Below are 27,689 nucleotides of genomic sequence, written 5' to 3' on the forward strand. Positions count from 1 at the left end.
CCCGAGCGGGAAGGGACGTTCGCGTGTCGGGATTTGAGCCGGCTCTCGCCCGGTCCGCCGGGGCCAGGTCAGCGACGAAAAGAGAAAACTGAGGCCTAGCGACGTCCACGTGACTAATGAAAACCCCGAGAAACAGCCATCCCCCGCTCTGGGAAGCGGTCCAGTTCTGCAGCTCCGGGCCTCAGCCTCGCCGTATTTAGGCCATAGGACAATTAGTGCCGTGACAGATCAAAGCCCCAGCAGGATGGAGCTCCGGTGGGAGTTCGGGCTTCTGGACCGATGCCGGCCGCGGAGCCGAGCGGACGGACGATAGAAGAGAGCTGCCCGGCCCCGGGTCAGTCCTCGGGCCAGCCAAACCAGCCAAAGGGCCATGAAGGGATGGAGGGAGTGGGTGGGGGCCCTGAGGGGAGATTGGTTCCTGGGCAGGCGTTACATGCCAAGCGGTCCCTCTTTCTTGGATTCTTCTGCCCTCTGCCCCTCCTGTAGTCCCAGGGGTTCGCATAAATCCTTGGGTTGTGTGAACTGAGGCAGAGCCGGTAGCTTGCGATCAAACAGTCAATAAGTCAGTGGCATTTATGGAGTGTAGGTGGGGCACTGTGCAGGAGAAGGCAAGAACATGAAAGACTCCAGGGCTGAAACTCACCTCAGCTGGTCAGATAATAATGATGATAATAACAAGCATTTAAGCATTTACCTTGTGTCAAGCACTATACTAACTACTGGGGTAGGTAGAAGATAATCAAGCTGGACACAGTTCCTGACCCACACAGGGCTCACAATCTAAGCGGGAGGGAGAACAGGTGTTTGATCCCTATTTTAAAGGTGAGGAAACTCAGGCACAGGAAAATCCCTTTGAGCCCGAGCCCACTGTGCCTCACCTCACTGGAAGATGCTTGGGAAGGAGCTCTTTGCGTGCTTTGAGGAGGGAGAGAGACGGGACCCAGATTTAGCTTCACACAACCGGGCGCTAGGGTGGGCTCCCAGGATACGCCCACTGAGCTGATCGATGGTAACAACCTGCCTCCTTCCCCTCCCCACTCTCCCTCTCCATTCTTCTTCACCCTCTTCCTCTTCACTCTCCTTCTCCCTCTGTACTTTCCCTTTCCTTCCCCATTCTCCCTCCTCACACTCCTCCTCCCTTCTCAGTTTCTTTCCCTCCCAATCCCCCCCTTCTTCCTCACTCTCTCTCCATCTCTACTCTTCTCTCTCCACTCTCCTTTGCCTCCGCACTCCCTCCTCATTCTCCCTCTTCTTCCTCACTCTCCCTCTTCTTCCTCACTCTCCCTCCCCACTCTCTCTCCTAGCTCTCCCTCTCCGTCCCAGCTCTCTTTTTTTGATGGTATTTGTTGAGCGTTTACTCTGTGCCAGGCACTGTAGCAAGCGCTAGGGTAGACACAAGAAAATCAGGTTGGACACAATCCCGGTCCCACATAAGGCTCACACAGTTAATCTTCATTTTACAGATAGATGAGGGAACTGAACCACAGAGAAATCAGGTGACTTGCCCGAGGTCACACAGCAGACAGGTGGTGAAGCCAGGAATAGAACCCAGGTCCCCTGACTCCCAGGCCATGCTCTGCCCACTAGGCCATGCTGCTTCTCGCCCACTCTCCCCACTCTCTCTTTCGACAGGCCCGCTATTTGGTGCTAGGCCGATCCTGGGTCGAAAGACTCCGGCTTTTCAGAAGGCTCCAACTTTGGAGGGCCAGACCCTCTCCAGTGGGACACATAACTCCGTTCTGCACGGTTTCCTTGGGACCCCGAGTCTCTCATGGGGCTCCCGTCCAGAGCTGCTGACCTACCCGAGCCCAGCCCAGCCCAACTAAGTCCGGCCCAGTCCAGACATGCCCTGACCCAGAGAAGGAGCAGGGCTGCAGTGTTCCCTTTCCTGCAGCAGTTCCTCTCAGCGCAACTGCAGGTCGTGGCTGGGAACCGTTTCTGAGGGAACTCAGGTTTCTAACCCCGAACTCGTCGTTCACCCGCACGCCCCGTTTGCTGAGCCCCCCGAGACGTGGCCTGCGTCTCCTGGCCTCAGGGTAGGAAAGAGGACATTTGGGATCTGGACCAGTCGAAAAGAGCGTCTTTCATTTGCCCTCTGAGCCAGCCAGCTGCCGTCTCAGCAGGCTTGGGAGACTTTCTGTCTGCCCCTGCGCTCTGAGAAGCCCCGGTCCAGATTTCCGCTGGTCTCCCATGGTCCCAGCATCTCCACGGTCGCCCTGGGCCCCCTCGCGCCCAGGAGGTGAGATCGATTTCATGCTTCCGATGCCCCGTCTTTCGCTATGGTGTTTGGGTTATGGTGACAAAACGCTTTAATTTTTTTCACTCCCAGCAGGGGCATCACCGCACAAAAAACACCGACTAATTAAATAGGGCGCGCGAGCCAGGACTTCTCAAACAGAACCATTTCTCAGCCTCCTAAAACAGCGTAAATTAACAGCATATTTTATCAGCGAAAGGATTAATCTCTGAGCACAACTAAATATTAAAAGAGCACCCTCAGGAGGGTCACAACAAAGCAAACAGCTACTGCTTCCGGCTGCGTGTTTAAAAAATGAGCACCAGGATCGCAATGGCCCTCCTGTCGGAGCGTATTTCCAGCTCTTCAGAACAATAGCTTTCCCAGTCATTACGGGCAAGTCGCTGAAATTCTCCGGGACGATGACAGTGCCTACCACTGCCATTATGCTAAACTGGCTAGAATTGCTATTGTGTTGGAGACACAAAGGACATTCAGGAAAATGTAATAAAAGAAGGAAGGGAGAAGGTTTCAGGCCGGGACAGATGGCAGGATATGGAGGTGGGGGGATGGGGCGTAGGATAGATGTTAAGGATTGTGGGAGAAGATGCTGAGGCATTTTGAGGAGCAGAGGCTGCCAGTCGCTCCCCATTAGAGGGATCCTCGAAATTCTGCCCTGTCCTTTGTTTCCGCTGGTCCCCCACCCTCCACACCTGTGGTGTAGCTCCTTGCTGGGCAGGGCCAGGTCTTGGGGAGTGCGGGGGGAAGACAGCTCAACAGAGAACCTGCACCTGAAGCCCTGGCCAACTGTTTCCTCTGCTCTGTAATGATAATTATAACAATAATAACTGTGGCATCTGTTAAGCGCTTACGAGGTGCCAGGCGCTGCACTAAGCGCTGGGGTGGATACAAGCAAATTGGGTTGGACACAGTCCCCGTCCCACCTGGGGTTCCCAGTTTCCAACCCCATTTTGCAGATGAGGTAACTGAGGCCCAGAGAAGTGAAGTGACTGGCCCAAGGTCACCCAGGCCCGTGCTCCATTCGGTACGCCATGCTGCTTCTCATCTGTGAGCGGAACCCCCAGGAGCCCCCGGACCACGCGGCCCCGCGCTGGACCACCCCCGGAGCTCCCCCGACCAGGCCGACCGATGGGGGTGACGGTTTGGTTTCGGAAGGGTTGAGTGACGGGAAGCCTGAGCTTCAGCCCTTGCGTTTCAGCAGTCCAGGCACCCCGGAGTAGGGGAGGGCTTCTGTGGGGTGACTGGAGGTGGACACCCAGACCGCGTAACGGGCTCGCAAGCAGGACGTCACGCGCTGGGTTCTGTGGAAATCTCCCTTGGTCACCCCGAGTCTAGAGCCTTTTTTCGGAGGGCCTCTGACCGTCCCCGCTTCCCCAAAGCCACTGCATTCCCTTCGGGGATTCCTCTGAACTCCAGAGCCCCTTCCAAGCTGCAGGACCCGGTGGCGGGAGCCGAGGAGGAGGGGACTTGGTGCGGAAAATTGAAAATAGGGGACAGAGAGGAATTCAGTGCCACATCTGTACTGAACCAAGGATGGGCCAGCTGAAAATGGGCTGTCGGTATCAAACCAGAGAAATGACTGCCCGAGGTTTCAGCAGCTCCACTGGATGCTCTTCTTTCCTTCTGGCTCCCCAGTGAACGCTGGCCCCTATGCTTGGATCCCCCTCTTCCAAGTAGCAGTAATATTATTTATTAGGTACTTACCGTGTTCAGAGCACTGTACTGAGCGCTGGGAGAAAATACAAATTTTAAATGGCCCCTGATCCTGTCCCTCATTGGGCACCTAATGCAAAAATTTAAGTGGAGGGGTGAAGGGATTCGGAGACCCAGGAATGATAAAATGTTAAAACACAACACAGATGACTAGACAAAACAGGCTCCAAGTCCCACTGCATTGGAGGAGTCTGGGAATGTGCTGGAGCAGGCCGGGAACAAGGATTCTCCATGGCGGGGTGCTTGCCACCCCGGTCTGGACCACCCTAATCCTCTTCCTCACCTTCAAGCTTCGACTCAAAGTCCTTGTCCTACAGGTAAACTTCCACAGATTTTGGCCATTTCCTCTGTCTTGTCCATGACCGCCTTCCAGAATAAGGGTTTTTCCCTCTAAAGGGTGTATTTAATTTTGGTCACTGCCACGTTTTGGTCACTGTCATCTACTATTTAAGTGAGCCTAGCCCAGGTGGGCCTGCCTCCCCTGGTTGTCAGCTGCTCAACCACAGGAACCATGTCTTATTTTTTGTCTGCAATTCCCGAAGTCCTAAATCCAGGGTGCTCAGAGCCAAGGACGGTGTTCAGAGTCAAGGAAAGGGTGCTCGGAGTCTAACACAGCGCTCAGGCTCAAGCACGGGGTGCCCAGAGCCCAGCACGGCGCTCAGATTCAAGTACAGGGCCTTGCACGAGTCTTGCACAAAGCTCTCAACGCCCAGTAGGGCTCTCAGGGCCTAGTACAGGGCCGCGCATACTGGGCGCTTCATAAATGCTATTGCCGCTGCTGATGAGGATGCTTGGCTGATGTGAAAGGACAAGACGTAACGTTTGGGAGGAAGCAGGGAGCCTTCCACGCTCAAAGCCCATCGACCCCCGGGGCGCCGCAGAAGGCTGCAGTAGGAAGGGGGAGATAGTCTGCTGAAAACAGGCCCATGGATATTTCCTCCATCTGGCCCCCTGAGGCACGGAGATGATGGATTGGATTTGGTTTATCTCTAGAAGCCAATTCCCAAAGGGCTACCAACTGGATTAAGCTGAAAATTCTCCATTAAATAGTACTTTCTTTCTGAAAAACAGGCACCAGCGGATTACAAACGAGAATTGAGAGGGAGCGGGAGAGACGGGGGAGAGGGAGGGAGAGTAGAGACTGGGGGAGGACGACACCCATAACTTGCATGGATTCCCCTTTCGGCCCCAAATGAAGGTCCGTGAGGGGGAAATGTCCCAGGCTCAGCCGTTTGCCCCCAGCTCCGCCGACCCCATCAAATCTGCCTCTGCCAGACGCTTGGGAATTGTTTGGGGGATACAAACGGCGGCTGGAGCAAAATGTGCCCCTTTTTCTGGGTCCCGTCCTCTCTGTCGCATGGGCGGCCTGGGTCCAGAGAACTCAGCGACCATCGTTTTCCATCTCACCTCAGGCAGGGAGGACAGCACCCCTCACGGGCTAGACGCGCCCTCGGGTTGACAGGTCCCTCTGAGAGTCACAGAGCCAGGAAAGTCAGCCAGGGGGAGGATCTGGGGCTGACGCCTCAGGGGAGCCACGTCACGCCCCCACATCGAGAGCCCCATCCCCGTTTACCCACTGGGAACTAACTCCCGGGAGCCAACGGTGCCCGGGAGGGCAAGCAGGCTTCTGTTTCTGCCCAAGTCTGAGTTGGGTGACTTTGGCCACCTGTGGGGCACTGGCTGTGGCCCGGGGGCTCAGCCAGTGCGGGAAGCAGAGTCTCTGTCCCCTCCTCCCAGCCCCGGCTCCCGCAGCTGCCTCCAGTCCCATCCGTGCCCAGAGTGCCGGCCTCCCATTGGATCAGCTCAGGGACCCTCCTTTTAGGACTGGACCGGGAAAGTCCAGAGTGCAAATCTGAGGAAGGTTTAGGGGAGGTAGGAGGAGGTCGGAGGTGCTCTGCAACGGGCCACGCTAGCCTCTACCCAAGGAGATGGGGCTCCTCGGGACCCAGCTGGCAGGTGACCAGTAACTCCACGTTGACTCGCAATTCCCGATGGGCAGCTGTTGGATTTTTGAGACTGGATCACCAATAGACTGGGAGTTGGACCTCGGACTTGGATCCCCCACCTCATCAGGCATGGCCTAGTGAACGGAGCACGGGCCGGGGAGTCAGAAGGTCGTGGATTCTAATTCCGGCTCTGCCACTCGCCTGCTGTGTGACCTTGGGCAAGTCACTTCACTTCCCTGGGCCTCAGTTCCCTCATCTGTAAAATGGGGATGAAGACGGCGAGCCCTATGTGGGACGGGGACTGCGTCCAACCTGGCTCGTCTGTATCTACCCCGGAGCTTAGAACAGTGCCTGGCACCTAGTAAGCGCTTAACAAATATCATAATTAAATACTATAATCAGCCTCCGGGACCCTCTCGGACATGTGGCTAAGGCTCCCCCTCTGGCTTCCTAGAGGACTAACTCTCCCTCCTCCCACCCCCATCCCCACTCCTGTCCGGGACGCTCCCGGCCAGGCTGGCCCCCGGAGACATACACACTGGCCTTGAGGACCCGCTCTGGCCCTGGGGCTGGGGGAAGGGAGAAGCTGTACCTTGGGCATCTTGCGTAGGTTGGGCGAGAGTTTCAAGCAGGTCACGTGACCGCGGTCGTCCCCAACGACGAGGATGGGATAGATGGGGTTGAACTTGACATGGGTGATTTTGTTTTTCTTCTTGGCCACCACTGGCTGAGAGCAGATGGCTTCGTACTTGTTGACGGCCAGATCGAACACGTGGGTCTGCCAGGCAGAGGAGGAGGAGAGCGATCAGGGGTCAGGCCCACAGAGAGCCTGGGAGAGTCATCATCATCATCGTCGTCAACAGTGGTATTTATTGAGCGCTTACTGTGTGCAGAGCACTGTACTAAGCACTTGGGAGAACACAATATAAAAGAGGTTTGTTTACTGGGGTTTTTTTAATGGGATTTGTTCAGCTCTTACTATGTGCCAGGCATGGGAATAGATATGAGCTAGTCAGCTCATACACAGTCCCTGTCCCACATGGACAGCAGACAAGTGGCAGAGTTGGGATTGGAACCCAGGTCCTTCTGACTCCCAGGTCTGTGCTCTCTCCACTAGGCCACGATGCTTCTCAAGGTTGGTAGACATATTCCCTGCCCATATCGAGCTTACAGTCTCAAGGGGGAGACAGATATTAATATAAATAAATGATTGTCCTGGGAGCCTTGGGCTTCCCACCGGACCGGCCTGCTGGACGCCCACCCGTGCTCTGCTCCTGGAGGCACCTTGCGGGGACCCCCATGATGGTTTCCCCTCTCTGAGGGAACCCCAGTACACTCTGGGAAAAGGCAGACTTGCGTTGTTGGGGGCAAGGCGGGGGCAGCATGGCCTCTCCTCCAGCCCTCCCCAGCTCCCACAGTTCCCAACAGGCCTATGAATCGACAACAAAAGCAGACCAAGAAAGCAGGGTGCTGCTCTTCGGAGCAACCTATCTCCCACTAGGTAAACTGAGGTTAAATCCATGCCTTGGAGTTTCTGTCTGCCTTTCCCCTCCCTGCCCTGAGGGCTGGCGGCTAAGCACTGAGAAGGGCCCCCCCACCGGACCCAGCCAAGCCATGGAGGAGTCCAGCCCGGGGTCCCATCCATGGAGGGAGGCCGACGCTGAGGATCAGTCGGGTGCCGATCGTGCCGTAGAGCCCCGCCCATCCCTGTGCAGCCCGGCCGGGGCACATCACGGACGCCCAGGGGGGCTGGTACGGATAGCCAGGGTTCCCAGTTTACGGCTGTACGGCCGGTAGGGCTGTGGCCGACTCTCCCGACCGCTGGCCCCGGGGCTTCCTTCCGAGCCGGGAATCCCAGGCCCCTGGGCTCTAGGAGGAGTGCTTCACCGGGCGGCCTGGTCATTCAGGCCTCGCCTATTCCAGGCCACCAACGCCTGCTGGCACCCCAACACGTCAGCCCGCGGGCTGCTGGCCCAGACCACGTCCGGGCCTGGATATTCAGTCCACCATGGCTCTGGGGAACGCCCCTGCTCCCGTTGCAGCCCCTCCCCGCCACCCACAGTCCCCCACGCCTCCCCCTCCTGCAGAACCAAGCTGAATTCCAGGGGCCGGGCAAGAGGGAGACGCAGAGAACATAGCTGGACACGAGTTTCCGAACTTTCCAGCGAGAAGCTCCCACTCCTTCTCTCCCTGACCGTGGTGCCAATGAAAACATCATCTATCACAGCTCCGCTGGGGCAAACGTGAATTCCTCCCACAGCTGCTCGGGGTTTCGCGGGGGAAAGGCCATTTTCTCTTGGACCCTGGGAGCTGTTAATTCTAGAGGGGGGCGGGGCGTGGAGATTCCAGCCCCCTTTGCTCCTTCTCCGAGCTTCTCCCGCTCAGACACAGCTTCTTTCAGCTCCAAACCTCAGCCCGGCCAGAGCCCCAGCAGGGGAGGAGGAGACGTTTCAGACCTCAAGCTGATGTTCTGAGACCCCCAGAGTCAGCAGGGCCCTGGGTGGGGAGGTCGAGGAAAGGGAGGAGCTCCGATTGGCCCCTCATGGGGAGGGAGAAGGGAACTGCGGAGTTGACATCCCATTCAAAGGGTCAGTGAATGGACCAGTGGTGGCGTAGGATGGACATCCATGATTCAAACCTTCCAGTGGGCAGCGACTCAGAGCCCAAAAGACAGACCTGCCATCCACCAAATCAGCTGCAGTTAAACAGCTCTGAACAGGCAGGATCAAGCCCATCTCTGGGCCCACCCACCTGGTCCTCAAAAGCCCCTGTTCCTACCAGGTAGGGTGGGTCAATGGCCTCTCGGGCCTAGTTCACGTTGACTTCTCCATTGGCGCTGGGCAGAGTGGAGGCTCCAGCACTGGGCTAGCCATCTGCCCCGGGGAGAGGGACTTACGGGTAAGATGGGGGCAGCTGGGAAGTCTAAGTCAGAAGTAGCGGCCGAGTCTCTCGGCCTCCGGGCAACTGCTCGGGGTGAGCAGGGGCAAGTCCACTCTCTCAAGCTGACGCTCTTCCATGCTGCACCCAGGGCCCAAGCTCAGCCAAGTTGGTTGCCTGCTTTTAAATCCAGTTCTACCTGTGGGGGACGGGCCACCACCAACGCCCCCATGCGTGGGACCTGCTGTTGTGGGCTCAGAAGTGTTTCTGAAGCTCATTGTGGGCAGAGGATGTGTCCGTTATATTGTTATATTTACTCTCCCAAGCGCTTAGTACTGTGCTCTGCACACAGTAAGCGCTCAATAAATACTTGCTCTCTGGGGCACTGAGCCGCGGCTGCCCTCGATCACTCCCTGCCACGTGGCCCCGCATGGTTCAGCAAGCGTGGCTTAGTGGAGAGAGCCTGGGCTTGGGAGTCAGAGGTCGTGGGTTCAAATCCCGGCTCTGCCGCATGTCAGCTGGGTGCCTTTGGGCAAGTCACTTAATCCTCATTTTACAAATGAGGGAACTGAGGCCCAGAGAAGTTAAGACTGTGAGCCCCACGTGGGACAACCTGATCACCTTGTATCCTCCCCAGCGCTTAGAAGAGTGCTTTGCACATAGTAAGCGCTTAACAAATGCCATTATTATTATTATTATACCACCCTCCACAAACAGGGAATGCCCTAGGCTGGAGATCTCTATCTAGAGTCAGTATCAGTCATTCATTCAGTCCTTCAAGCAGCATGGCCTAGTGGCAAGAGCCCGGGCTTGGGAGTCAGAGGACGCAGGTTCTAATCCCGGCTCCGCCACTTGTCTGCTGGGTGTCCTGGGCAAGCCACTTCACTTCTCTGTGCCTCAGTTACCTCATCTGTTAAAATGGGGATTGAGACTGTAAGCCCCACCTGGGACAGGGTGACATAGTCAAGTACAAAGGATTAAACTCCATCTTGATCCTCGGTCATCTCGGCTGCTTTGGACACCATGGACCACTCTCTCTTCCTATAAACCGTATCAGGACTCAGTTTTTCCTGACACAGTGCTAACCTTTGACAGCTCTTCCTTGGCTCCTCTTCCCATCCTCTTACCTCACCTCTTGGGCATCCCCTAAGGCTCTATTCTTGGTCCCTTCCTCTTCTCGCCCTTCGCTCACTCTCCCAGGGAGCTCATCTGCTCACTGTGGCTTTAGTTACCTCCTCTATTCAATGACTCCCAAATCGATCTCTCCTGCCCTGACATCTCTTCGGACCTGCGATCCCACTTCTCCCCTTACGTCCAAGACATCTCCATTTGGATGTCCTATCGCCGCCTCAAACTCGTCACATCTAAAGTAGTAATGGTAGTATTTAGTAGTAATAGTATTTATTAAGTGTTGACTGTGTGATGGTACTAAGAGCTGGGAGAATACAAACAGGTGGGAATTAACAGTCTCTTTCCTCATGGATTTCACAATCTAAAAATCCAAAAGCAGAATTTCTCATCTTTCCCCGTAAACGCGTTCCTCCTCCTCCTAACTTTTCCCACCTCAGTCAACTACATCACCACCAACAATTCATTACTGTTTAATTCTTTAGGGAAGCAGCATGGCCTAGTGGATAGAGCACGGGCCTGGGAGTCAGAAGGACCTAGGTTCTAATTCCAGATCCACCACTTGTCTGCTGGGTGACCTGCCGTGCAAGTCACTTCTCTGTGTCTCAGTTACCTCATCTGCAAAATGGGGGTTAAGACTGTGAGCCCCATGTGGGACGTGGACTGTGTCCAACCTGAATAGCTGGTATCTACCCCAGTGCTTAGTACAATGCCTGGCACATAGTAAGCACTTAACAAATACCAGTTTTTTTTTAAAAAAAAACCCTTCTATCAGTCTTCTGCCAAATTCTGCCAGTTCTTCCTGCATAGCATCTCCCTGATTTACTCCTTCTTCTCCACCCAAACTACCACCCTGGTACAAGGTCTGGCCTTACCTTGGTTAGACTAGCTTAGTGGCAAGAGCCCGGGCCTGGGAGTCAGAGGTCGTGGGTTCTAATCCCGACTCCGCCACTTCTCAGCTGTGTGACTTTGGGCGAGTCACTTGACTTCTCTGGGCCTCCGTTACCTCGTCTGTAAAATGGGGATTAAGAGTGGAAGCCCCACGTGGGACAACCCAATTACCTTGCATCTGAACAGTGCTCAGCACAAGGTAAGCGCTTAAGAAAGGCCATCATTATTATTTATTATTTACTACGGTATCAGACTCATCACCGGTCTCCCAGCCGCCAGTCTCTCCCTGCTCCAGTCTAGAGTTCCTGCTGCCGCATGGATCGCTTTCCCGAAACCTCATTCAGCCTACATCTCTCCTCTCTTCAAATGCATTCTCTGGCTCCCTACGTCTCCCTGTACCAAACACAAACTTCTCGCAATTGACTCCAAGGCTCTCCACCATCTGGCCCCATCCTTCATATCTGCTTTCTTCACCCGCTCTTCCCCAGCTTGTTCCTCACTCCTCCCAAGCCAATCTTCTAGCTGTGTCTCTCTCAACTCTCCCATCTCTGTCTCCTTGATCGTGCTGTTTCCTCAGCTTGGAACTCCCTTCCTCTGGCAAACCAAAGCACTTCCCACAGTCAAAGCCCTCCTAAAAACCCATTTCCTCCAACAGGCTTCCCCTAATTAATTTCCCAGCACCTTGAACAACACCACTGTTAGTCAGCTCTGGCACTTACAGACTTATTTACATCCTCCTTAGTAGCACGTATACATATTCTCAAGTTGTTTTGGCCCCTCGAGTTGTAAACATTTTAATGCTTGTTTTCTCTACTAGAGTGAAGCTCCTTGTGCTCTTCTGTCCTTCCCAAGCACCCAGTAGAGCACACTGCACCACGTGAGTGCTCAATAAATCTCCTCCTTCATTTCAACTCTGCTGAAACTGGGAGCTTGGTCAGGGAACAATATCAGCAACAACCTGCTTAGCGGTGTCTTCCCGTTGCAGTAAGTAGTAATAGTAGTAATATTATTTATTACGCACTTACTGTGTGCAGAGTGCCGTACTAAGTGCTGGGAGAGACTACACAACTAGGAATTAGACATGGTACCTGTCCCTCGAGGGGTTCCCCATCTAAGAGCGTAAGTCGGGAGAAGTCAATGGAGACAGACACAAGGAAGTTGAAATATTAAAACCCAACACACACAGATTAAATAAAAAATCAGTAGGGTGCTGTGGCTTGGGGAGCAGAATTTTGGACTCTTTGGGGCTCAGAGTTCAGGGCAAACCTCCAACCAACAGTCTTCCTGCGGGTGCTGTGGAGATGTTATGTTCCGGGTGCATGTGAGGCCAGATCTTATCCACGGCCTGGTGGGCATAGGGCATACTGGGAGCAAGGACCTTCAGTGGGGAGAGGGAAGGGGGAGAGGGAAGGGGGCAGGTATCGTGGATGATTCTCTCGGCTGAAGCGAAAAGCGTCCGAGAATGCGTGGGAGCAGAGCACGCCGGGAGCAGGGACCCTTGGAGGTGGAAGGGAAGGTAGTGGTTACCTCAGATAATTTTCTTGGGTGCAGTGAAAGGTTGCGATTTCACTGGGGTCAAAGGAAAGATTCCAGAAGATGATGTCCCCTCTGTTTAAAGAGCATCCGGAATGGCAAGAGCTGCTGCTGGGCTTGGCTAGCTGTCAGTGCTGAGGCCTGGGCCCCAGCCCTCACACCCAGCAACTCTCACTCACACAAAGACCCCGGCCCGCTCGTCATCACCTGGGCTACTTAAGGTCACCTGCTGGCTGTTCCAGGCTTGGATTCTGCCCAACTGGGCCAGCCCCAACCAATCTAACACCTGTTTCTTTATCCTTTCCTTTCCCCTTAGCAGGAAAGCACTCCCCCCAATACACAATGCCCCCCCAACCCCACCCCAACCCCACTTCAGAGGCCCACTGATCAGGGCTACTTAAACAGCACATGGGTGGGTTGGCAGTGATGCTGATGGCAGCCATTCAAGTGGAAAGCTGCATATCCTGTAAAAGATGTCATTGACTCCAACTCGTGCTGAGCCCTGAGGCAGCCGGGAATCCTGGCCCTCCATCACCTGTCTGTTTAACCACTCCTCGCTCCACAGCAGAGAACCAAAAATAGCCTGCAGGGTAACCTTCTAGCCAAGGAGCTGAGGCCTCTAGCCGAGGACCTGAGGCCTGGGCCCTGGGGTCCGCCTGAGGCCCACCCGTGACATGGGCCTTGGGCTCCTTGGAAGATGTTTTGAGATTCTGATGGAAAGAGCGCAGGACTGTGAATTATGAAACCTGGGTTCTAATCCTCATTCATGCCTGCTCTGGGACCTGAGGCGACACAACCTTTTTAAGGTTCAGTTTTCTCATCTGTAAAATGGGGATTGTTCTCCCTCTTACTTAGGCTATAAGCCCCATGTGAAACCAAGACTGCAAGCTTGTTGTGGGCAAGGAAATTGTTTATTGTTACAGTGTACTCTGCCAAGCATTTAGTACAGTGCTGTGTACACAGTAAGTGCTCAATAAATATGACTTAATGAAAGACTGTGTCTGGTCTGATTGTTAGCTAACCCAGTGTTTAGCACACGTAAGCACTTAATGAATATGAAAATTATCATCAGAAATAACCAGCAGGGACAGATGGAAGATCGTTGTCCCCAACTCTGTCCCCCGGACTGTAAACTCACTTTGGGCGGGGAATGTGTCTATCGTTGTATTATACCCTCTGGAGCGCTTAGTACAGTGCTCTGCAAATACAAGTGCTCAATAAATACTATTGGATGAATGAATGAATGCCTAAAGAGGCCATTTTAGGAGCAAAAGATTTTGCCCCTGCTGTGACACACGCCTCTCCTTTCCTTCTATTTTCTCTTCCCGTCGCACTGCCAAGAAACCCCAGCTCTGGGATCCAGTGTCTCGCCAACCTTCTGCCCTGCACCCAGTCTTCCCCCGCTAGTTAGGACTGCCAGGGCCTCTCCACAGACCTCACCGGCACCCCCGACGTTCGCTACCAAGATGTGAGGGCAGCCGGTTCTGAATCCACCACTCGGGCCCGAGAGAGGCTCCCGAGGGCTCCGTCAGGAAGCTCACAGCTCCCGTTGGCCAGAATTCCGATTGAGCGCAGTATCCCAGTTTTAAACCTGACATTTTCCCTGGGAAAGTCCACACACCTGCTGGTTCTATCATTCGCACGTCTCCCGGGGGAGTCTGGGAACAGGCGGCATATGGCCCACAGCACCCGCATTTACTTCACTGCCTCCAGGGACTTTCAAAGAACCAGTTTCCCCAGAGGGACCGGTGCCGGTGGGCCTGGCTGGAGGCAGATGGGCTGGTGGGCTGGGTGGGAACGGGACTCTTCTCCGCAAGGGTAGGAGCCGGGGCCTATCAGTCCGGTCAGTGGCCACTCAGAGTCCTTCCTGCCTGGGACTGTCTCTCAGCTACTAGGAAAATACTCAAAGGGATCATCTGTGGGGAACTCAGAACCTACCTCGCTAATCTCCCAAGTAGTTTTCTCAAACGAGACATTTTTGCACATCCTGTTGAAACCTGCAATCCCGGAAGCTGGTCGAACTGGCTGAGCCAGGAGCCGGGCCCAGAGCCCCCGCCACCTGTTTTCTCTATGCGGGCAAATGCCTGCGGGTGAAGCCTGAGGTGGTCCCGGAGGAGAAGGATCAGGTTGCCAGCGTGGGGGGGATCCCAGAGGTCAAAACAACAGGAGCTGGAACGGCACTAATTCCCGCCGGGTGCAGAAACACAAGTTCAGTCAAAGAAATACACCCACTATGTGGTCGGGGGAGAGAGAGAGAGAGGAATTGGAGAGATGGAGCGCGTAGCAGGGAGGAAAGAGGAGGGTGAGGGGAAGGAAGGGACACAGCGGCCAGGGGCAGGACCCTGCTGAGGAGCAGTCCAGAAATCGGGCTCCCTGTAAGATGGATTGACTTTTTCCAGAGTCTGCGGGCAGCAGGCAGCTGCGGACGTGTAAGGGAAAGTCCCAGCAGGGGCGGTTTGGGGGAAGTTGGTCTGGGTCAGCTGGGGCCGGAAGCCAGGTGATGATCTGCCCAAGATCTCTCACCCTCCCCCATTCCGAAATTCCTCTTTCAGACCACAACCTCCTCACCCGCTCTCTTTCCCCTACACCCACGCTTCACAGATCTGTCCTTTTCTCCTGAAGAGACCTCAGCTCTTGTGAGCCCCTCCGACATTCTTCAGCCATCCTACCCAGTTTAGTTTTCATACCCCGACTACCTTCTCCTGACGCACAGATTGACCCTTCTCACTAACCCGACCTCCCGGGCTTCCTTGTCCCTCCGTCGATCTCATACCACTCATGCACAACCCTGGATCACCTCCACAGTACGCTTTCTCCGCTTCCGTGGCTGAGCAGCAGAGCACCGTTGCGGAAATCCAGGCGTCTCTCTGATCTCATCCACCTTAAATACGTTCTTATCTCTTTCATTTCGGCCTTCTCCACTGCCCGACAACAGTAATAATAATTATGGTATTTGTTAAGCGCTTACTATGTGCCAAGCACCGTTCTCAGCACCGGGGTAGATGCAAGGTAATCGGGTTGTCCCACGCAGGACTCACAGTCTCGATCCTCATCTTACGGATGAGGTAACAGGCACAGAGAGGTTAAGTGGCCTACCCAAGGACACGCAGTACTTCTTAATTCACTCCCAAACCCTTTGCCTCAGCCAGCTGTTAAATACAGTTGACTCCCTCCTCAAACTTCCTGCCTCCCCACCCCCACCATCTCTTTCCCTAATGACCCGGCCAGATATTTCATCAACAAAATTGCAACCATTAGGCGTGATCTCCACTGTTATTATTATCATCTCCCTAAAATCTCCCCCGCTCCTCTCCGATCCCCCCTTCGACGCTCCCTCTACTCCCTGCAGTAACTCAAGATGAAATACCTTGCCTCCTTTCAAAATCTACCCCTTCCACCTGTGCTTCTGATCCCATCCCTTTATACCTTTTCAAAACACTCGGTCCCTCCCTTCTTCCCTCCTAGACTGCCATCTTCAAATGTTCACTTTCCAACAACTTCTTCCCCGCCGCTTTCAAACATGCTTACGTATCCCCAATCCTAAAAAAACCCACAGCTTGAACCCACAGCTGCCTTCAGCTATAGCCCTATCTCCCTCCTACCATTTCTCTTCAAACTTCTTGAAAGAGTTGTTAACACCTGCTGTCTCCACTTCCTCCTCCCCAATTCTCTCCTAGATCTCCTCCAATCTGGCTTCCGCCCCCTTCGCTCCAGAGAAACAGCTTTCTCTAAGGTAACCGGTGACCTTCTTTTTGCCACATCTGACGGCCTCTACCCTAATCCTCCCGGTCTCCTCAGCTGTCTCTGACCCTTTAGATTACCATCTTCTCCTTGTAACTTCATCGAACCTTGGATTCACTGACACCGTCCTCTCTTGGTTCTCAACCTATCTCTCGGACCACTCCTTTTCAGTCACTTTTGCTGGCTCCTCCTGCCTCCCCCCCTCTGAGAGTAGGGGTCCCACAAGGCTCAGTTCTAGGTCCCTTCAATTCTCCAGCTACACCCACTCCTTTGGAGAACTCATTTGCTTCCATGGCTTCAACTACCACCTCTATGCAGATGGTTCCCAAATCTACATTTCCAGCCATAACCTTTCTCCTTCCGGACAATCTCGCATCTCTTCCTACCTTCGGGGCCCCTCTACCTGGATGTCCTGCCAACGTCTCAAATTAAACACGTCCAAGACTGAACTCCTTATCTTCCCACCCAAAGCCTGTCCTCCCACTGTCTTTCCCATCACTGCAGACAACACCACTATTCTTCCTACCTCACAAGCCCATTACCTTGGCGTTTTCCTAATTCATCTGGTTCATTCCACCCACGTGTTCAATCTGTCACCAAATCCTTTCAAGTCTACCTTCACGACATTACTACAGTCCGCCCTTTCCTCTCCATCCAAACTGCTACCATGCACTCATCCTGTCCCACCTTGAGTCCTCGTTGACTTCCCGGCCTCCTGTCTCTCCCCACACCAGTTCATACTTCACTCAGCTGCACGAATCATTTATCAACAATAACATGCAGTTCGTGTCTCCCCGCTCCTCAAGAACCTCCAGTGGTCACCCATCCACCTCCGCATCAAAAAGGAACTCCTTACCACTGGCTTTAAAACACTCACTCAACTCGCCTCACTTCTCTAATCTCCTACTGCACAATCTGCTCCTCTAGCGTCAGCTTACTCTCGGCGCCCCAGTCTCATCTTTCTTGCCGCTGACCCCTTGTCCACGTCCTCCCCTTAGCCTGGAACCCTTTCTGTGGCCATAGCTTCCAAGAGCCAGCCAGCCAGCCATGTCAACCAGAAATCCTTCCACGCTGCTTCTGCCCACGGCCCATGCCAAGGGAACCACGTTCCTAACAGGGTCCCCTCAATCAGCTCGCCCCCTTCTACCTAACCTGGCTCATCTCCCACTACAACCCTGTCCCCATGCTTCATCCCTCCAATGCAGACCTGCTCACTTTACCTAGAGCTCGTTTCATCCTTAACCCCTTGCCCACATCCCCCCTCTGGCCGGGAACTCCCTCTCCTCTCAACGGATCACCACCCTTCCCATCTTCAGTCCTGCTAAAATTACATCTCCTCCGAGAGGACCTCCCTGACTAACCCCTCGTTTCTCCAACTAGTCACCCTCCTTTCTGCTTCCCCTGTGTACTAGGGTCTGTAACCCTTAAGAACTTTAATTCTCTCCACCCCCAGCACCACGGCATCACGGTACATATCCTGTATTTTCATGTCCGTCTCCCCGGCTGGACCGGAAACTTCTTGAGGCAGGAATTGTGTCTCCCAACTCTATTGTATTGTATTCCCCCAAGCACCCGTGGCCTAACGGGTAGAGCACAGTCCTGGGAGTCAGAAGGACCTGGGTTCTAATCCCAGCTCTGCCACTCATCTGCTGCATGACCTTGGGCAAGTCGTTTAACTTCTCTGAACCTCAGTTACTTCATCTGAAAATTGGGGATTAAGACTTGGAGTTTCATGCGGGACAGGGACTGTGTCCAACCCAATACGCTTGTATCCACCCCAGCACTTAACACTGTGCCTGGCACCTAGCAAGTGCTTAACAAATACCATATTTATTATTATGATTATGATTACGTGGGACAGTGCCTGGCACACGGTAAGTGCATAACAAATACCATATTTGTTATTATTATTATTATGTGGGACAGGGACTGTGTCCAACCTGATGATCTTATTTCTACCCCCAGAACTTAGTACAGTGTCTGGCACATAATAAGCACTGAAGACGTAAGCTCATTATGGGCAGAAAATATGTCTGTTAATTCTGTTGTACTTTCCCAAGTGCTTAGAACAGTGCTCTGCACATAGCACATACTCAGTAAATACCATTAATTGACTGATGGATTGATATACCATTAAAAAAAGCAGTCCAGTACTCCACACACAGTGAGTGCTTAATACCAATTATTGATTGATTAATTGATCCTCTGCTCGATTTTCTGACCGTCAGTAGAGAAGTGAGGAAATTGGGCCTGCAGGGTGGGGAGGGGCCAGGGTTGCTGGGAAAACAGGACAGAAGACTGAGATGCCTGAGGGAGAATGTCACTGTTTATTTTTGTGTTGTACTCTTCCAAGTACTTAGTACAGTGCTCTGCACACAGTAAGTGCTCAATAACTACAAATGAATGAATTAGCAAGGAGACTGGCTTCAAGAGCATCCCTGATGTGCCTAGGAGCTAGGGACGGAGCCTGGGAGATGGATTAAAAGAAACGAAGGCTGATTTTTGAGAGAAGGGGAAGAGGCAGACCAGAGCATCTGAGGCTCAGAGAGCGGCGGGAGTGGTGGGGGAAAGTTCTGAGCCTGTGACCGGAAATTGAGGACTGCGCCCTGGGTCAGCTGTTCAAAAGCAAAGCAAAATCCGAACCGAGAAGACAAGTCTCCGGAACATAAGGAAGTCATTTTTCATGGCGTCTCAGAACATTTCTCTTCCCAAATTGGGTTATGTTGACTCTTGAGCGAACATGACAAAGCAGAAGTGGCCGGAAAGTCCCTTAGCAACATCTGGTGTACTGCTGGGCATGTCATCTGTGATCCCTTCCAGGTGGCAGTGGGTGTCGGGGCAGGGACGGGGCGTGGGGGAGAGGACGGAGTGCACTGAGTCTGGGAACTCTAAACCCGAAATAAGGACAGGATCATGGCAGAGCCCAGGGAAGCAGGATCCGGGAAAATCTGGTCTTGAAGAGGCCAGCCACTCTGAGGGATGCTGCGGTCCCTTTCTCTGCAAGCCCCCTGGCCCCAGGTCAGTCGGTCAGGCAGCCAGTCAATCATAATTAATGAGTGCTAACCGTGCGCAGAGCACTGTACTAAGCACTTGGGAGTGTACAATACAATAACATAACAGATGCATTCCCCACCCCCAACCAGCTTATAAATTAAAGGGGGAGACAGACATCAATATAAACGAATAGATTACGGAGATGTACATAAGTGATGTGGGGCTGGGAAGGGGCGTGAATAAAGGGAGCGAGTCAGGTAGACAGAGAAGGGAGTGGAAGAAAATAATAATGTTGGTATTTGTTAAGCGTTTACTATGTGCAGAGCACTGTTCTAAGCGCTGGGGTAGATACAGGGTAATCAGGTTGTCCCACGTGAGGCTCACACTCTTCATCCCCATTTTACAGATGCGGTAACTGAGGCACAGAGAAGTGAAATGACTTGCCCACAGTCCCACAGCTGACAAGCGGCAGAGCCGGGATTCAAACCCATGACCTCTGAATTGCAAGCCCGGGCTCTTTCCACTGAGCCACGCTGCTTCTCGAAAGGCAAAGAGGGCTTAGTCAGGGAAGGCCTCTTGGAGGAAATGTGCCTCTTTGAAACAGGGGAGAGTAACTGTCTGCTGGACACGGGGAAGGAGGGCGTTCCAGGCCAGAGGCAGGACGTGGGCGAGAGGTTGGTGGTGAGATAGACGAGATGGAGGTAGAGTGAGAAGGTTAGCGTTAGAGGAGTGAAGTGTGCGGGCTGGGTTGTAGCAAGTGAGGTGAGGTAGGAACGGGCAAGGTGATTGAGTGCTTTAAAGCCGATGATAAGGAGTTTTCGTTTGACACAGAGGTAGGTGGGCAACCACTGGAGGGTCTTGAGGAGTGGGGAAACATGGCCTGAACGCTTCTGTAGAGAAACGCTCCGGGCAGCAGAGCGAAGTCTGGGCTGGAGTGGGGAGAGACGGGAGGCTGGGAGGACAGCAAGGAGGCTGATAGAGTAATCAAGGCCGGATAGGAGAAGTCCTTGGATTAATGTGGCATCCCTGGCCACATCTGGAGGGGGTTGGGCGGTTGGCAGGCAGTCACACGCACACATGCTCTGCACACAGTAAGCACTCAATAGATACGTTGGAATGAATGAGTACACAGTCACACACACTGGGGAGAGAGCCCAGGAGGGGAGCTACCTAGGTGGGTGATATTATCTACCACTGTACTTAGCAAGTGCTTAACAAATATCACAATATTCAGAAAGTAAAATGAGAAAGTCGAATGAGAGAAAGGACAAGCAAAGTAATCGGGGAAGAAAGATTCAAGTTCAGAATCAGGAAAGATTCCATGTTTTGGTTTTTTTCTGGTATTTGTTAAGCGCTTACTATGTGCCACACACTGTACTAACTGTTGGCGTAGATAAACTAATCAGTTTAGACACAGCCCATGTCCATGTCCCGCTTGGGGCTCACAGTATTAATCCCCATTTTATAGATGAGGTAACTGAGGCCCAGAGAAATTAAATGACTGGCTCAAGGTCACACAGCAGACATGTGCAGAGTGGGGATTAGAAGCCAGGTCCTTCTGATTCCCAGACCCGTGCTCTATCCACTAAGCCGCGCCGCTTATCTTCTGTACCTCGAAAGGGTCTACGTGAGTACGATGCCACAAGAAGCTCGATTTTTGAGATATGTTCTGCAAAGGAATTGATCGATAATGTGGGTGCGAACAAGCCACAGGGGACAAACTCACTTGGGCCTGAACAGGAAGCACTTAGCTATTTCCACAGGTCTAGGAGATGGACTGTCTTTGGAAAGGTCAGTGTTTTAGGGAACAGAGAGCAGCGGCCCAGCTTCACACCGCTAAGAATGCCCCTCATTCATTCATTCAATAGTATTTATTGAGCACTTACTATGTGCAGAGCACTGGACTAAGCGCTTGGAATGGACAGTTCTGCAACAGAGAGAGACAATCCCTGCCCATTGATGGGCTTACAGTCTAATAGAGGGAGACAGACCGACAAAAACAATAGCAATAAATAGAATCAAGGGGATGTACATCTCATTAACAAAAGAAATAGGGTAATAAAAATATATACAAATGAGCGGACGAGCACAGTGCCGAGGGGAGGGGAAGGGAAAGGGGGAGGAGCAGAGGGAAAGGGGGGGAAAGGGGGCTTAGCTGAGGGGAGGTAAAGGAGGGGCAGAGAGGCAGCAGAGGGAGCAGAGGGAAAAGGGGAAGCTCAGTCTGGGAAGGCCTCTTGGAGAAGGTGAGCTCGCCTGGGCTGCTTTGGGAGATGGAGGTGTCTGCAGGACAATTAGGGATTTGGTGAAGGGGCAAATTCCAAACTGGAAGGGAGCTAATCACTCAATCAATCATATTCATCCTGCCTTCCCAGACTAAGCCCCACTTTTCCTCATCTCCCGCTCCCTTCTGCATCGCCCCAATTTGCACCCTTTGTTCTTCCTCCCTCTCCCCGCCCCACAGAACTTACGTATAGATCTGTAATTTTATTTATTTATATTGATGTCTGTTTGTACTGATGTCTGTCTCTGCCCCTCTAGACTGTGAGCTCGTTGTGGGCAGGGATTGTCACTCAATAAATGCTGTATTGTACTTTTCCAAGTACTTAGGACAGTGCTCTGTACCCAGTAAGTGCTTAATAAATACGATTGAATGAATGAATTGAGTACTTACTCTGAGCAGAGCACTGTGCTAAGCACTTGGGAGAGTACAACACAGCTGGGGAAGCAGCTTGGTTTAGTGGATAAAGCACAGGCCTGGGAGTCGGAAGGAACTGAGTTCTAATGATGACTATGCCACTTGTGTGCTGTGTGACCTTGGGCAAGTCACTTAATTTCTCTGGGCTTCGGTTACCTCATCTGTAAAATGGGGATTAAGAATGTGAGTCCCATGTGGGACAGGGTCTGTGTCCAACCTGATTAACTTGTATCTACCCCAGTATTTAGAACAGTGCTTGGCACATAACAAGTGCTTATCAGGCACCAGAATTATTATTATTAACAAAGTTGGTAGACTCTGCCCACAGTGAGCTTCCAGTCTAGTGGGGGAAGATGGACAATATAAATAAATTACAGATGTGGCCATTAAGTGCTGTGGGGCTGAGAGAGGGATGAATAAAGGGTGCAGATCCAAGTGAGAGGGCTACGCAGAAGGGAGTGGGAGAAGAGAAAACGAAGGTCTCCATTCACACTGCATCACCCTTCCCCCGTCCCTTGGACTGAGGTGGGGGTGCTGGGGAAGGCAGCCGGAGAATGACAGTTCTCCCCGGGCAGCACCTAGGTGACTGACCTCAGGCCGCTCGGGGCTTGCCCGCTTAGCTTATCGCCTTATGCCGATCAAACTACGTCTTCATCTTCCTGACAAAATGCTGGAGCCTTAAAAGAAGGGATTGCCCCCGGGGCCCTCTCAGGGAGGAAGTCTGAGTCCAGTGGGTTGAAGCAGTTCTACGAGCTGGATCTTGGCTTGCCCAAGTTAGCCTGAATAGGTCCCGAGGGAGCCCGGCCTAGCAGCCAGCGCACTGGGTTCGCCAATAACAGTCACTCCTCCCAGCAGCCTTCTGGGCTCTAATTCAATTCCTGAACATCAGAGAGAGAGCCAGTGACTGTTCCCACCCCGTCTCTGGGTCTCTGGAGCCCCTTCCCCCGACCCGCCCCTTACGGGCAGGGCTGGGGGGATTTAAGCAGCCACAGCTCGAGGCCTCTGCAGATTTCGGAACCTTGGGAAGCTTTGGATGCGGCTGGACTCACGATGACTGGGGCGACGACAGCTCCCCTTCCCCACCTAACTTGTTGCGCTCCGAACTTTCTTTTTTATCTTGTTTTATACTGATGTGACTTCATCTCTCTCACTGTGTCTGTCATCATACCCTTCCACACCTTATTTTCGACTGCGAGCCTCTGGAGGGATAGAGACAGTATCTAATTCCACCTGTATAGTCTCGCCCAGTGCTTAGGACAGTGCTCTGCACAGTAAGTGCTCACGTATTTACTACAAGTGTTTGGATTTAGAATTTAAACCCAAGCCAGCCCAACCCCCTCCCTTGAACGGAAAGACGGGGCTCTGGGCTCTTGGTGGAAACATATTTGCAGCTCCTAATGCGGGATCACAATTCAGAAATCAATTTAAATTGCAAACCCATCCTCCCCAGGTGGCTTCCTGGAATTCCCTCGCTGCAGCAGCCAATTCCTTTGCACGAGTTAGATCACCAGTGGACCACGTGGTTATCTCTCCTCACCCGTTCTGACTTCTGACTGGACCAGAGTGAGGCTGCTCTCTGCCCTTCGGTAACCTTTTCATCTCCTTAAGCATTTCCGTCCCGGCTCCAGGAGGGTGAGAAGGCTGCTAAGGGGTAGTGGGAGATAGTCTGGTACTTGGTTTGCCAACCGTGACTGCTCCAGGAAGGGGCCACTGACTTTGAAAGAGCAATGTCGGGGTGCCCGCAAAGATTCTGGGAGAGACACTCCCCTGGGAGGCTTGGGGAGCCTCAGACACGCTCTCCGCAAATGGGGAATACATTGTCACTGTGCTACGTGGCATATCAATTAATCGATCAATCAACCAATTGTACTTATTGAGCGTTTTACCATGGACTAAGCTCTCGGGAGAGTACAGTATGAGAGTTGGTAGACATGTTCCCTTCCCACAGTGAGTTTAACAGTCTAGAGGGGGAGATAGATATTAGTATAAATAATAGCCATTATGGTATTTGTTTAGCACTTACTATGTGCCAAGTACTGTTCTAAGCGTTGGGGTAGATACGAGGTAGTGATGTCTGTCCCACGTGGGGCTCACAGTCTTAATCCCCTTTTTTACAGATAAGGTAACTGAGGCACGGAGAAGTGGAGTGACTTGCCCAAGGTCACACAGCAGACGAGCGGCAGAGCAGGGATTAGAAACAACGTCCTCTGACTCCCCAGCCTGGGATCTTTCCACTAAGCAATGCCGCTTATGGGTATGCACATAAGCGCTGTGGAGTTGAGGGAGGGAGGGAATATAGGGTGAAAATCCACATGCAAGGGCAACACAAAAGGGAGTGGGAGAAGAGGAATTGAGGACTTGGTGGGGACAGGTTTTTTGGAGGAAATGTATTTTTAGTAAGACTCGGAAGATGAGGAGAACGATCGTCGGTCAGATATGAAGAGGTAGGTCATTCCAGGCCAGAGGCAGGATGGGGGTGAGAGGTCAGCGGTGAAACAGATGAGATCAAGGTACTGTGAGTAGGTTGGCATTCGGGGAGTGAAGTGGGTGGGCTGGATTGTAGTAGGGGAGAAGTGAGGTCAAGTAGGAGGAGGCAAGGTAATTGAGTGCTTTAAAACGGAGGGTGGGGAGATTCTGTGTGTTGTGGAGGTTTTTGAGCAGTGGGAAACATGGACTGAATGGTTTCATTAAAAAACGACAGGGGCAGCAGAAGTGAAGTATGGACTGGAATGGGGAGAGACAGGAGGCAGGGAGGTCAGCAAGAAGGCTGTTGCAGTAAGCAGAGCGGAACAGAATAAGTGCTTGGATTAACATCGTAGCAGTTTGGATGGGGAGGAAAAGGCGGAGTTTAGCAATACTGTCCAGGTCAAACTGACAGGATTTGGTGACAGGTTGAAGACGTGTGTCGAATGAGAGAACTGAGTCGAGGATATTGCCAAGGTTACAGACTTGTGAGACAGGGAGGTTGGTGGTGATGTCTCCGCTGATGGGAAAGTCAAGGGGAGCATAGGGTTTGGGTGGGAAGATCAGGAGTTCTGTTTCGGGCATGCTAAGCTCGTAGAGGTGTCCTGAAGGAAGGAGGAAACGTGAGCCTGCAGAGAAGAAAAGAGATCAGGGCTGGAGATGTAGATTTGGGAATCAGGCGCATAGAGATGGTAGTTGAAGCCATGGGAGCAAATGAATTCTCCAAGGGAGTGGGTGTAGATGGAGAACAGAAGGGGACTTAGAACTGAGCCTGGAGGGACTTCTACATTTAGTGGGTGAGAGGCAGTGGAGGAGCCCATGAAAGAGACTGAGAATGAGCGGTCAGAAAGACGGGAGGAGAACCAGGAAAGAACAGTGTCAGTGAAGCCGAAATTGAATTATGTTCCAGGAGAAGGGGGTGGCCGACAGTGTCCAGGCCAGTTAGCTGAGAGGTCAAGGAGGATTGAGATGGAGTAGAGGCTGTTGGATTTGGCAAGAAGGAGATCACTGTTGACCTTTGAGAAAGCAGTTTCTGCAGAGTGAAGGGGATGGAAGCCAGAATGAAGGGAGTCAGGTCATGTGGGACCTGATTATCTTGTATCTACCGCAGAGCTGAGTACGGTTCTGGGCACACAGAAAGTGCTTACGCAAAACCACAGTTATTATTAGCGGATCGGGGGCTATAATCTGGGAAGAGTACAGACACATCATAAAAATCCTCTTGGAGATGTGATTTCAGGGGGCCTTTGAAGACAGGGAAATCCATGGTCTGTTGGTTTTGAAGATGGAGAGAATTTCAGGCTGGGGGAAGGGTGTGGGCAAGGAGAAAGAAGAGGGAGTAGATTCGCTTTGGAAGAGCAGAGGGTACAAGCTGGAGCCGAGTGGGAGAAGAGAGTGGATAAATAGGAGAGAGATAGTTGATGGGCCCTAAAGCCGATCATCAGTGGTATTTACCACGTGCAGAGCTCTCTACTAAGCACTTGGGAGAGTCTAGTACAACAGATTTGGTAGACAAGTGCCCAGCTCACAGCCAGCTTACAGTCTAGACGGGGAGACGGTCATTAACCTAAATAAATAATTTATATAATAATAATAATGTTGGTATTTGTTAAGCGCTTACTAGGTGCCGAGCACTGTTCTAAGCGCTGGGGGAGATACAGCGTAATCAGGTTGTCCCACGTGGGGCTCACATTCTTTTTAATCCCCATTTTACAGATGAGGGAACTGAGGCACAGAGAAGTGAAGTGACTTGCCCACGGTCACACAGCTGACAAGTGGCAGAGCCGGGAGTCGAACTCATGACCTCTGACTCCGAAGCCCAGGCTCCTTCCACTGAGCCACGATACTGTGCGCTCCCAAGCACTCACTGAGGAGAAAAACTGGCACAGGCACTTCACTGTTTTGAACGGGTCAGGCACACCTGGTCTCAGCAGAGAATCAATTAGTACAGTGCTCTGCACAGGGTAAGTGCTCAATAAATACGATCGCCTGACTGACTTACTGTGCCGAGCTGGAAGGTCCAGGAGCCCCAAGACACCCTCCTATAATAATGTTGGTATTTGTTAAGCGCTTACTATGTGCAGAGCACTGTTCTAAGCGCTGGGGTAGATACAGGGTAATCAGGTTGTCCACGTGAGGCTCACAGTTAATCCCCATTTTACAGATGAGGTAACTGAGGCACAGAGAAGTGAAGTGACTCGCCCGCAGTCACACAGCTGACTAGTGGCAGAGCCGGGAGTCGAACTCATGACCCCTGACTCCGAAGCCCAGGCTCTTTCCACTGAGCCACACCGCTTCCTCCTAGTGCCCCTGCCATTTGTTCCTCACGGCTGGGGCTGATATCTCACCTACGCACGGTCCCGAATCAAGACTTGGGGATGACGAGAAGCAGCGTGGCTCAGTGGAAAGAGCACGGGCTTGGGAGTCAGAGGTCATGAGTTCGAATTCCGCTCTGCCACTTGTCAGCTGTGTGACTTTGGGCAAATCACTTAACTTCTCTGTGCCTCAGTTCCCTCATCTGTAAAATGGGGATTAACTGTGAGCCTCACATTGGACAACCTGATTACCCTGTACCTACCCCGGCGCTTAGAACAGTGCTTGGCACATAGTAAGCGCTTAACAAATACCACCATTATTATTATTATTATTATGCGATGCTGGCCCCCATCACTCAGCCCTTTCGGCAGGGAAATGCGGGTGGGCCGGGCTACCAACACCTCTGCTCCAAGATCTCGGTCTCCACACCGATGATCCCGAGCCTGGGGAATGTCTTGGCAGTGCTGCCGGACAGGAGGCAAGGAGCCAACCAATCACCCTCTCGTTAACAAGTAATGCTGCAGGTCAAATTCAAAGACCCAGGGCCTCGGGCCTAGGTCAGCAGACTCCGGAGACCCTGGGCCTCTTCTTCTTAACCTTCAGAGCTCAGGGGCAATCTCCCAGGAAGTGGCCCTCGGGGAACACTCCATTAGATCAATAAAAGAGCAGCAACAGTTCCACATAAAAATTTATCGGATTCAAACTAACTCAACCATTGGCCATTTAGAGCATCTTCCTCCTAGACCAATGAGGCCTTCAAATAAGACCCAGCTACATGATGGAGGATGGGGTGGCTTGATGTGAGAGGCAGGGACCATCTCCAAAACAAGGCACCGAGCAATAAATCCCACCATTACGGCATCGGGGTTATTTTAAGTAGCTCATTATCAAGTCATTATTTGGAAAGACACCTCCATCTCAAAGCGATTTGGAAAATGTTAAATTGATATCATTCATGTAGAGCAAGCTCTTTTGCTGTAATAGGGACTTATCACCTTAATTGATTCCGAGTTATTAATTTTGGTCTACTGCTTCTGTGACTCCTGGAAATTCGAGATTGATGATCTTCCTATGAACACAAATCTCCATCCCTCATTAGTCAGCAGCGAACGGAATGTATAACCCGGTGGGAAAT

General features: G+C 52.5%; 1 protein-coding gene across 1 annotated transcript in view; it reads right to left on the minus strand.

The window, feature by feature from the left end:
- Positions 1 to 27,689, minus strand: part of DNAI1 (dynein axonemal intermediate chain 1) — a 187,565-nt gene that overhangs the window by 31,840 nt on the left and 128,036 nt on the right. Inside the window, exon 19 of the mRNA XM_029060226.2 lies at positions 6,509 to 6,694. Coding sequence (XP_028916059.1) covers positions 6,509 to 6,694 — 186 coding nt within the window. The remainder of the gene's footprint in view (positions 1 to 6,508; positions 6,695 to 27,689) is intronic.

Source organism: Ornithorhynchus anatinus, chromosome 3, assembly GCF_004115215.2.
Source record: "Ornithorhynchus anatinus isolate Pmale09 chromosome 3, mOrnAna1.pri.v4, whole genome shotgun sequence".
Taxonomy (NCBI): domain Eukaryota; kingdom Metazoa; phylum Chordata; class Mammalia; order Monotremata; family Ornithorhynchidae; genus Ornithorhynchus; species Ornithorhynchus anatinus.